Raw genomic sequence first — 10,901 nt, forward strand, 5'->3', positions numbered from 1 at the left:
CTGGTTTTTACCGTCCTGTCCAAAACCCTAAAACTGTCCAAAAGTGTCCAAAACTATATTTTTAGAAAAATAGTATTGTGTGAGAAAACATCAAAAAACAGAATAAAATGTATCAAAATAATGTTTTATATTGAACATTTGTTCAATGAGAACATTCAACTTACTTATGCAGCTGATTTTAATCTAGTTGCATAAAAATTGAATTCTTGATAAAAATTTCAATTTGCATGGAAAAGTTTATTTATTTTTGATAATAGTAACAAAATTTCCTTATGTTTATGCATGTGTGCAAATGAAAGCAGGGTTTTCAAGGTTTTTACTATCCTGTTCAAAACCCTTGTGTCCAAAAATGTCCAAAACTATTTTTTTGAGAAACTATATTTTGTGAGAAAATATCAAAAACAGAACAAAAAGTGTCAAAATTATTTTGTTAACAATTTAATATATTTATCCAATGTGAACATTCAGGTATAAATGTATATGTAACTTATTTATGCAGCTGATTTTAATCTAGTTAAATAGAAATTAAATTCTTCATTAAAAATTTCAATTTATATGCAGGATATTTTTTTTTTTTTTTGCATAAACCAAATGTTTCGACATTTATGCATGTGTGCAAAAGAAAGTGTTCAAAATATAGTGCAATAATTGACTTAAATGCAATAAATTACAATTTTTTGTTGTTACAGAATGTATTATATTAATAATATGAACTAAAAAAAAATAGCACAAGTTTTGTAATTGTTTAATCATCAATTTCTTTTTCTTTAATCTAAGATTTAAAAAATAATTTTTGTTAAAACATCATGTAAAACTTGTTTGCAAAAACCATTAAAAAATTTTAGCTTTTTTTGCACCTAAATATTGTACATTTAATAACATTCCTTTGCGTTATGAATAGAACTGAAATTAATTGTCTTGGTAGTGTTGTTAATTTCTTTTCATAACTCTACCAATTGTTAAATAAAAAAGTTTTTATGTAATAGTTTTGGCAATTTTTTTTAAATAATTTTTTTTTTGAATGAACATTTTGAAGAAAAATATTATCAAATACTCATTAATTAAACCTCATTAATATCTTTATTTATGCATCATGAATATTGCAGTGAATACGAATTGATTAGATTACACCCCTTTAAACTTGAACATAGTTTTGGACAGTTTAAGACAGTTTTGAACACTTTTGGACGGTAAAAACCACCTGTCCTGTCCTAAACCAGTTTTGGACAGTCCAAAACCCAATCCTGCTATAAACTGCACAACTTTTCAGAAGTAAACAATAAGTTGCCTAATAAAAGAAGAAGAGGGGGGGAAAATAATAATTTCTGCATTGCAAGCATAGCAATTCTTTTGAAAATTAAATTTTGAAAGTGTTTCTCATTTCCTCACCTTAGTTCAAAGCTTAAAAAAAAGGTTTTTACAGTCAAAGTTAGTGCCAGATTGTTCTTGGAAAATGCTGTTGACTATGCAGGATAATGTCTATTATGAAGCCTATTTATTTGTGAGGGATAAAATGCCTTATTTGAATCTTAATACTGTCCTCAATTTAGTTATAACTTATTTTGATGTGTTAATATATTGATTTATTCTGAATATTTTATAAATTTGTGACATCTTCAAATCTTTATAACATAAAAACCTTTGGTTGCAAGGTGCTCAATCTTGATAATGTATTAAACTTTTTACAATTTTATTGACAATATTCTCCCCATGTTTATATTAATAAAACGATAAAAAAAACCATCTTATAAAAGTTTACACCTGTTACTTCAAAAAACAATTAATTTACAGTTATGTTTCTCCAGTTATGTTTAGTTTGTTTTATTTAAGCTATGTAACATACAAAAGAATATGTATGAATGTATGCAGCTGTTACCTGATTATTACGGAACTGGACTTTCTCATTTAGACTATGATTCCAGGCTTAGAAGACTAAAAATGTACTGTCTTGAGCAAAGAAGAGACCGAGGGGACATGATTCAGTTGTTTAAATTTATTAAAATGGAAGATGTTACAGGGCTGAAATTTAGCACTGAAAACAGGACAAGGGGTCATTGTTTTAAACTATTTAAATCTCAGGCTAACATGGATATTATGAAAAATTATTATTATAGCAGGGTAGTGGAACCCTGGAACAGCTTACCGGAAGAGGTAGTAATGAGCAAGGGAGTAGATAGTTTTAAGAGGGCCATTGATCTTAACTGGGGATTGTAAATTGACTAGGACGAGTCTAGCTGGGCCCAGAGCCTATTGCTGGTCGTCACATTTGTATTAGTAAACATTATCTGTTCTGATTCAAATAAGTTTATCTATTCTGGTAGACTTGGTACAAGAATCTGTGAGACAAACATATTGCTAGCTCTCTAAATCTCAAAGGCATTCATTCTAGTTTGAGACTTAGTAATTCTAGTCACTTAAGTTCTACAGTATTTCATGAAAAATTAAACAAAGGGGGAAAAACGTCCTTAAAACTTGCTTATTAAGTGCTTTATAGTAGAACTTCTGAGAGTTCCCCCCCTTCATGCCAAATAATGATAATTCTCTGTATATAAGAATACTTAATTGAGAAGCCAATTTATTTCATTGGTTTTAATTCAACAGCTGCTGCAATTTGTGGGACATACAAGCTCTGAATGTGTGTCTATCCCAGGACAAGCATTAAATGCTGCACCTAAGTTGCCCAATGAAGAAGGAAGGAATAAAGAAATGGATGTAATGAATCTCATTTTGAGTCAGCGGAATCAAGAACAAGCTCATTTTGGAAAACATTCTCTTAGTAGCTGGTATATATTTGATTTGTTATTTAAACTAATATTTATAAAAGTTCCTGAAATAAAAAATAACCAGCATTGAATTTCGTTTATTTTATCTTAGCATGGAAGCAAAAAGTGTCTCATCACCATTACCGTGTGAATCAAATGCTCAATTTCATCATTGCCGTTTGCTTCTGAATCAGTTAGGCTTCACTTCTTGGGAAAAGAGGTAAAGTATTATTTTCCTGTCGCGTGTTCTTGTGCTAAAAGCAAAGAATGAAAGTAATTTAAAAGTAGGGGGCCAAATGGGAGGTCACAGTTTTCTTATTCCGCAATTCTGAGAAAATATTGCAACATGGGAATTTTTTTTGCTTTAAATAATGACTTTTTTTTGTTAGATATAAGAATGATCATGCTTGTATTTTATCATTTAGTAAAATTTCAATAAGTTTCTTTCTGTAAATTAAGAATTTCCCCTACCAAAAATTTAGGTTTGTGGCACCTCTGTGAACAAGTAAAGTACTTAAGAAAACTTAACGATTTTGTACAGATTATTCCAAAGTATAAAAGAAATTTTGAGCTTCTTCTATATGAAATGATGCTAATCTGATAAATTTATTTTCTGTTTAAAGTATATAGTGCTTTAATGGTTTCAAAAAATTAAAAGATCATGTTAATTTAATTTTGACTTAGTTTCTTGAATGCGAAATTCAATTAGAACGTTTTTCACATTATTTGATAATCCTTTCATAAGTACTTAGTTAATCTTACCATCCAAAACGACTTTGTGTTTTACATAGTATTAAAATTTAAAAAAAAAGTTTAAATGTAACAGTTATAAGTAGTTTGAGTACTAAAGGTGTTATGGATTTTAAAAGTAAGAAAATGAATCAGACTAAGTACTGTGTTTTTTAAAATTATGTTCAGATTATGTTCAGACATGAAAAATGAAATACTTGAATTTGATGAAAATGTTATTAATTTAATTACCTCAAAAATCAATAAATTGATTTAATGAAATTAAAAGATATTCAAAAAGTAATTTGTAACTTCATATCTGCGACCTCTGGTTGATGCACTATACAACGAGAAACTGAATCTCTGTTTTTGTTGGATCATATTCAATTTTACATTTAATTTTACATACATTTTTACTCTTTTTTTTCAGATCAAGCTTTGATTTGCTGAAAAAGAATGAGCAGCTATTAAGAGAGCTGCGCAATTTAGATAAGCAAGTTTGGTGAGTTAATTTGCTGAAATTAAAATAGAACTTTAGTAAAGTACTATTTTGTAGCTTTGTGTTTAATGTATATTTTCAAAAGCTTAATGCTATTTGACGCAGGGTTCTCCTTGGTTATACTTAATTTGCCATCTGTTCTGCCAACCCTACTCTTTCTTTTTTTAATGCACTTTTTTTTTTTCAAATGCTGTCACCCTTTTATATGTTTGAAAAATTAAAGGGAGGTTTTATAAAATTAATTATTCACACTTGACCCTTTTGCTTAAATGAAAATGCTAAACTAGAACCAAAAAAGTTTATTCACTAAAATATTATGAAGCAGCAATAGCTACAGGAATGTCAAGACTGTTATTGGAATCAAATTTCAGAAGGCGATATATTTAAAAAATAGCAATGAGCTTAGTATGATATTTTTTACATTAATTTATCAAAACTTTTCAAATTTCTTTATTTTTCCCTTAACGGTTCATTTACTTATGTAAATGCAGTATAATTCAAATAAATGCTTACCTTTGCACTTTTTATATTATTGTTAGCAAATCATATTTAAAAGTTTATAACTAACTTATGTAGTAGTTCTTCTACACCTAGTAAATTTTTGTGTGTGTAAAAAAAATTAATAGGTCCACAAATTTTTACGAATTTTTGCCGGTTTGTTGGTCAAAACGGATTAAAAAACTGCTGTTTAGCACACTATTTTTTAATTATGCAAGATACATATTTCTGTGTATGCACATACAGATTCCCCCCCCCCCCCCCAAAAAAAAAAACAAAAAACTGTCGGTTATAAACTTGAAGGTGGTAAAAATGGATATTTTGGTTGTCCATGCATTCGTAGGTGCATATACCTGTGGGCCATAAACCAACATTAGTCAAAGATGAGTAAAATAGAAATTGTAGCAAAACGTGTGAGGAAAATTCTTCATGAATGCTTTACTTCCTGTTCTTAGGATGAGGAGGTAAAAAGAGCTTCTTACCAAAACAGATAAATTGTATGCTATCAATATAATGAGCATGAAAAAAATGAAATATGGATTGAGTTTCTTACAATTTCTGTTACATTAGAAACACTGACATTTAACTCCTAATTAACTTAGAAAGTTGGAACGGATTTCATCTTTTGCAGAGAAAAAAAAAAGCTTTTTTGAATGATATACAATGTTAAAGTGTAAGATGTGTAAGAATTTTTTTGTCCTTTTATTAGACAATTTATGGGAAAATTTAGCTTATGAAATTAATTACAAAATAATTAAAAACTAATGAAAAATCACTTTGGTAATGTAAACTTTTAAACTGGTAATTAATATGTTGTTCAAAGCTTGTGTTCTATTTGTATTTATCAATTAACTTATTCATTAACATAAATATTTTCCTCTTGCAGCCGTGATACACATAAAATTGCTGTCATATATGTAGCTCCAGGTCAAGAAGATAAAAATTCTATTTTATCCAATCAAGGTGGAAGTCAGGAATTCGAAGAATTTGTTGCAGGACTTGGATGGGAGGCAGGTGTTCATTAAATATTCTAAATTGTTCGAAATTTTGCAGTACGTCTGTGCTAAAAGTATTTGTTTAATGTTTAGGTTGAACTAGAGAATCATCCAGGTTTTCTGGGTGGTTTACAACGAAATAAGAGTACCGGTGAAACAGCTCCATATTATGCTACGCCATTTACAGAAGTTGTTTTTCATGTATCCACTAGGCTGGTCAACTATTTTTGAGCCAGATACTGTGCATAAGAAGGTATATTATCTGATTGAGATATTGCACTATTGATTAACAGTGCCAAAATTTCTCTTATATTAGCCTATTTCATATTTTTTTCCATATTTAGATTTAAAATTTTGTTGTGTTTTTCTTACACTTGTACTCCTAAATATAAAAAAAATTGCTTGAAATAAAACAATTCTATTTAAGAATAATCATAAATGATTGGAATTTAGTGAAACATACTAACATAATGGGAGAAGAAATTTAACATTATTCTTATGTTAATTTATCATTTTTGTTTTGCGTAAAAGATATACCTTGTTTTCAGGAAATAAGAGTTTAAAATATCCACTTGGAATAATTTGCAGCTAAAGCTAATTGAAAGAAAACTTTTATAGGGTTGCTACGCTACTGGGAAACCTAAAAAAACAGGAAAAATACAGGAAATTCAAAAATCTGCAGGAAAAAAAAAGGAAAATGCAGGAAATTTTGAAAGTGTGGGAAAGTGCAGGGAATTTTATTTTATTTATTTATTTTATTATTTTTTCGAATTAAAATCACAAAAATCAATGCCAGAATATATAAATTAACAATAAATAAATAAATAATAATTGGAAAATAATGAATAAAATTATAAATGGGGGTAATTTTAAAGCTTTTTTTTGTTTTTTTGTTTTGTGTAATTTTAAAATGCCCATCATATAAGCAAGCATTATTTATTGTTTTATTTGTCATGCATCTTGAATTTTATGCTGATTTAATTTAGAGAGCATGAGATTAGTCATCAATATTTACCGTTCTGCTTTTGCATTTTTTTAATTGAAGCCTAAGTAATGAATGGTTGTGGCAAGTTTTTAAAAAAATTAAATGTTAAATATATTCGGTCACCTCTCCATGCTATTATTTCAGTTATAATGAATTCTTTATTTTCTCGTTTTCTCCCCCCCCCCCACCCCGCGATGAAACTGTTAGGGCATTAAAGTTCCCCCCCCCCTCAAATATCAGTATTTTCGCTCGTTTTTTTAATGCTGCATATTCACAGAGGGAAAACACAGGGATTTTCTCCCCAGAATTTAGTATTTAACTAATGTTGGAAAATTGAATTTGATAAATGTGAAAGAAGGCAGATGTAGTTCTGGGCTAGCTTCTTTTGTTATGCTTATGCACAATGGAGAAAATTTTTAGTGTTTTTTTTGTTATGTGTATATCTGTGAACTTACTTTTTTAAAATTTCCCTCCAATGCCATTGGATATAATTAAAAATATAGCATTAATTGTAAATGATGTAATGCTTTTTTCTTATTGGTTCTATGGAAATTAAATGTAATGTAAATCCTTTTTAGCAATTGGGTTTATTTGATGTTTGACTAATTAATAGTTAACTTGTGGCATCACAATCAGTACAGTTCATTTAGAACTGAAAATGTTTAAACATCTGGGTTATCTTTCATTGCATTTGAAATGTTTAGTTTTCAGTTTAGTTTTGTGTTCAGTATATGTTTTTGATATTGTATCAATATTGAATTGATTTTTGAAAATAGGTTTGCCATTTGGGTAATGATGAGGTTCATATTGTTTGGACTGAACATTACAGAGACTATCGTAAAGAAATTATTGCCACTGAATTTTGCGATGTTTTGATTGTGATATGCCCTGTTGGTGGAAGACTTTATCGCATCCATATTTCCAGAAAATTGGGAGTGAGTTTTCTTTTCTTTTTTTAAATTTTATGCTCAATGACTTGTTGTTATTTATTATCAGTCTATTTCATGCAAGATTTTTGTTTCATAACCTTGTCTCTCTTTTTTAAATTATTTTAAAGATTCCTTTTTTTGGGCCTTTATTCAATGGTGCCATAGTGGGGCATAGAGTTTTGCCTGGTCTTGTACGAGCTACTGCACTGAATGCAAATAGAGCCAAGAGATCATTGATTTCTTTGTACATGAACTAGTATCCTTATGTTAAACGAACTTTTAGGACTTGACATATAATGTCATTTCTTAATTTCAATTATTGTTTAATATGTATTGCTCATTAATTCAGTCACATAAGGCTTTCCTTAAAGCCTGTACTGTTAATTTTATGAAGTTCTCTCACCATATTCTATTCAACTGAAGTGTTTGTACTGTTCAGTTTTTGTCTCTTTATCTTAAGAAAGATATTAATGTATTGGAAAGGGTTCAAAGGCGGGCTACAAGGTTAATAAATGGACTTTCTCATTTAGACTATGATTCCAGGCTTAGAAGGCTAAAAGTGTACAGTCTTGAGCAAAGAAGAGACCGAGGGAATATGATTCAGTTGTTTAAATTTATTAAAATGAAAGATGTTACGGGGCTGAAGTTTAGCACTGAAAACAGGACAAGGGGTCATTGTTTTAAGCTATTTAAATCTCAGGCTAACATGGATATTAGGAAAAATTATTATTATAGCGGGGTAGTGGAACCTTGGAACAGCTTTCCGGAAGAGGTGGTAATGAGCAAGGGAGTAGATAGCTTTAAGAGGGCCATTGATCTTCACTGGGGATTGTAAATTGACTAGGACCAATCTAGCTGGGCCCAGAGCCTGTTGCTGGTCGTCACTTTTGTATTTGTATTTGTTTCAAAACTTCTCGTAATGACAAAGCAAGTACGATTCAACGAAAACTGATCATTAAATTTTTGGGCAGTGAGCTGCTGAATATTCAACTAGCCCACACTGAATAGTAAAACTTTTAATGGTGTAATTAAGTAGTTATGTTGCTTAATGCTTGCCAAAAAATATTTTGTTAATTGCTCTACTTGTTACATTCAACTGATTTCACCTTCATCTTACATGAAGTTGAGGTAATGATAATTCTAAAAATAAATTCAGGAATTTAAAAATCTTTTTTCTTGCTAGTCGCATATTCAGATTCAATGATTTTGATAAGTCAGAAAAGATAAGCATCTCTATATAGACACTGGATAAGCTTTATAATGTAGAATAATAGTTGAAAATTCTTGAGAGTGAACCGATAAAGAACTCTTGTATTGCATGAACTAAAATGAAAGACTGCTTTGTCCTGTAAAATGCTGTAGAATTGGGAAGAAATAAATCTCCATCCTCTATGATGACCATGAAACCTGAAATCTGGTCCTCTGCACTTTTAGTGAGGGATCACATTTGCATTTTCTATTGAAAATTTTAGTGTACTTAAGCATTGGTGTTTTATACTTATGAAGTAGTTTTGGTGTTCTACATTGTACTTTTATCATAGTAGTTTTCTATTTTATTGTAGTGTGATTTTATTAAGTAGTGCAGTTGTCTGTAGTGAAAAAATGTTGGGGAGCTTTGTATTAATTTTGCATTTTGTTTTTACTTGAGTGATTACTATGTTATTTTTTTTTCCTTTATTGAATATGAAACCAATTCGTGTTTTAGAGAATATGTGATTTATTCGATGCTTTGGTTAATTTTCTTAACAAGTGACTAGTTATGAGGAACGCAATAAATCACTTGAAACTGTTGTCCCAAAACCATAAAGATCCAACAACATTTGAGCAGTTTGCAACAAATGTTTATTCTCCTGTTCCTCCAAAGCCATTTCTTCCCAGCAGATCATCAGGGTAACTTGATTTTAATAATTTTGGTAAATTTTAAACATGGGCGGATTTATGGGGGGTCAGAGGGGGGCAATGCCCCCCCCCCAGTTTTGGGAGGACTTTATATAGTAACAACACATCTTCCAAAAAAATGTTAAAAAATCATTTTTTTTTCTTTTTTGACTTGTTCAGAAGGGAGAATGTTTATATTTGGATTATTATTTGGATTTATTGAAGGGGGGCATAGAGGGGCAATGCACACAAGTTTTGGGGAGGACTTAAAATAGTAAGATCACATCTTCCAAAATCTTAAAAACAAAAAAAATCATTATTTTTTTTTCTTTTTTGGATAGTGCAATGAAAATGAAGAGAATAGCGAATGTTTTTTTCTGATGGGAGAAAAGAAAAAAAAAAGAACAATAAATACAAATAGTACAGCTGTCACTGGAGTGCTAAATATATGCCTATATTCACTATTTTGGACTGAAAACCATTTGGGCAAATATATAAATGAAAATATAGGCTAAACGAGCTATGCATTCAGCTGCAACTATTATAATAATTGACAAGTATTAAATTAGAACCTAAAACAAAGAGAACCCCCCTCCCCCATTGCGCTAACAGAACGATCTACTCATTATGATTTGTTTTCTTTCTCAGAATGTTTATTTTCAATTTGCTGTGGTTTCAAAAACGAGATATTTTGTGTTCTTACAGACAAAACATTTTGAAGAACCTTCTGGAATTCACACGTTCAGATTGGTAAAATTGTAAAAATCCTTTAACCATAAAAACTGACGAATTTTTGTAAAAATTACAAAAATCTGCAGGTAAGAGTGAATTACATACAGGGCCGGATTTGCCTATAAGATAAACAAGCCATAGCTTCGGGCTACTGCTTTGAAGTGGGTCCGTAACTCGCAAAAAAATTGCATTCCTTAAAAAATGAAAAGTGCTTGAAAAAACTAATTTCATTTTCAAGTGCTTGAAAACCTTGAATATTTGAAAACGTGTGGCTACAAACTTGAAATTTTAAAATTTCTAACAAATGGTAGGGGGAGGAATGCCAAAATATGTCAAATTCAACTCCTTGCTACAACCTGCATCAAAAGTGTAAAAATCATGGTGCTTAAGTTTTTAACAAATTACTTGAAATAAATTTTTGTGACTCAGATGTTTCATATCTTACTATTTATTTAATCCCAAATGCAGTATTTTGGAAAGTCTTTTGTACTGATTACTTTTATCTTGCTTCTACTGCATATTGTTAATCTGTTTAGCCCGGAAAAAATGATACACTACCTCTATTCCTTTTCGTTTTCTGCACTGCTTATAATTTAAAAAAAAGATTATTGTAATGAGAATTCTATAGTTTATTTTTTCTTTTAAACTTAAAGTAGCTGTTTTTTTTTTTTTTTTTACAAAGTTTGAATAATACTGTACAATTGTATAACCTAGAACTCAATTTCAGAGACTGGAAAGTGTAAATGAGGCGCCTTAAATTATTAAATGTTCTAAAATCCTTGAAAAGAATTGGCGCACTATAACCTACTAGGGCTCTTGTGCCAAAACACCCAATCTAACCAACCAAACCTTGAAAATAATTAGACAAGCCTTTGAAACTCCTAAGCAAAGTGT

At 29.9% G+C, this 10,901-nt stretch overlaps 1 protein-coding gene across 1 annotated transcript in view; it reads left to right on the forward strand.

Annotated features, from left to right (window-relative positions):
- LOC129222439 (ral GTPase-activating protein subunit alpha-1-like) overlaps positions 1–9,291 on the forward strand; it is an 81,754-nt gene extending 72,463 nt beyond the window's left edge. Inside the window, 10 exon segments of the mRNA XM_054856953.1 lie at positions 2,602–2,783; positions 2,875–2,982; positions 3,922–3,993; positions 5,375–5,498; positions 5,577–5,705; positions 5,707–5,736; positions 7,245–7,403; positions 7,526–7,653; positions 9,155–9,191; positions 9,193–9,291. Coding sequence (XP_054712928.1) covers positions 2,602–2,783; positions 2,875–2,982; positions 3,922–3,993; positions 5,375–5,498; positions 5,577–5,705; positions 5,707–5,736; positions 7,245–7,403; positions 7,526–7,653; positions 9,155–9,191; positions 9,193–9,291 — 1,068 coding nt within the window.
- Positions 9,292–10,901: the final 1,610 nt, after the last annotated feature.

The sequence above is a fragment of the Uloborus diversus genome, chromosome 5 (assembly GCF_026930045.1).
Source record: "Uloborus diversus isolate 005 chromosome 5, Udiv.v.3.1, whole genome shotgun sequence".
In the NCBI taxonomy this organism is placed as follows: domain Eukaryota; kingdom Metazoa; phylum Arthropoda; class Arachnida; order Araneae; family Uloboridae; genus Uloborus; species Uloborus diversus.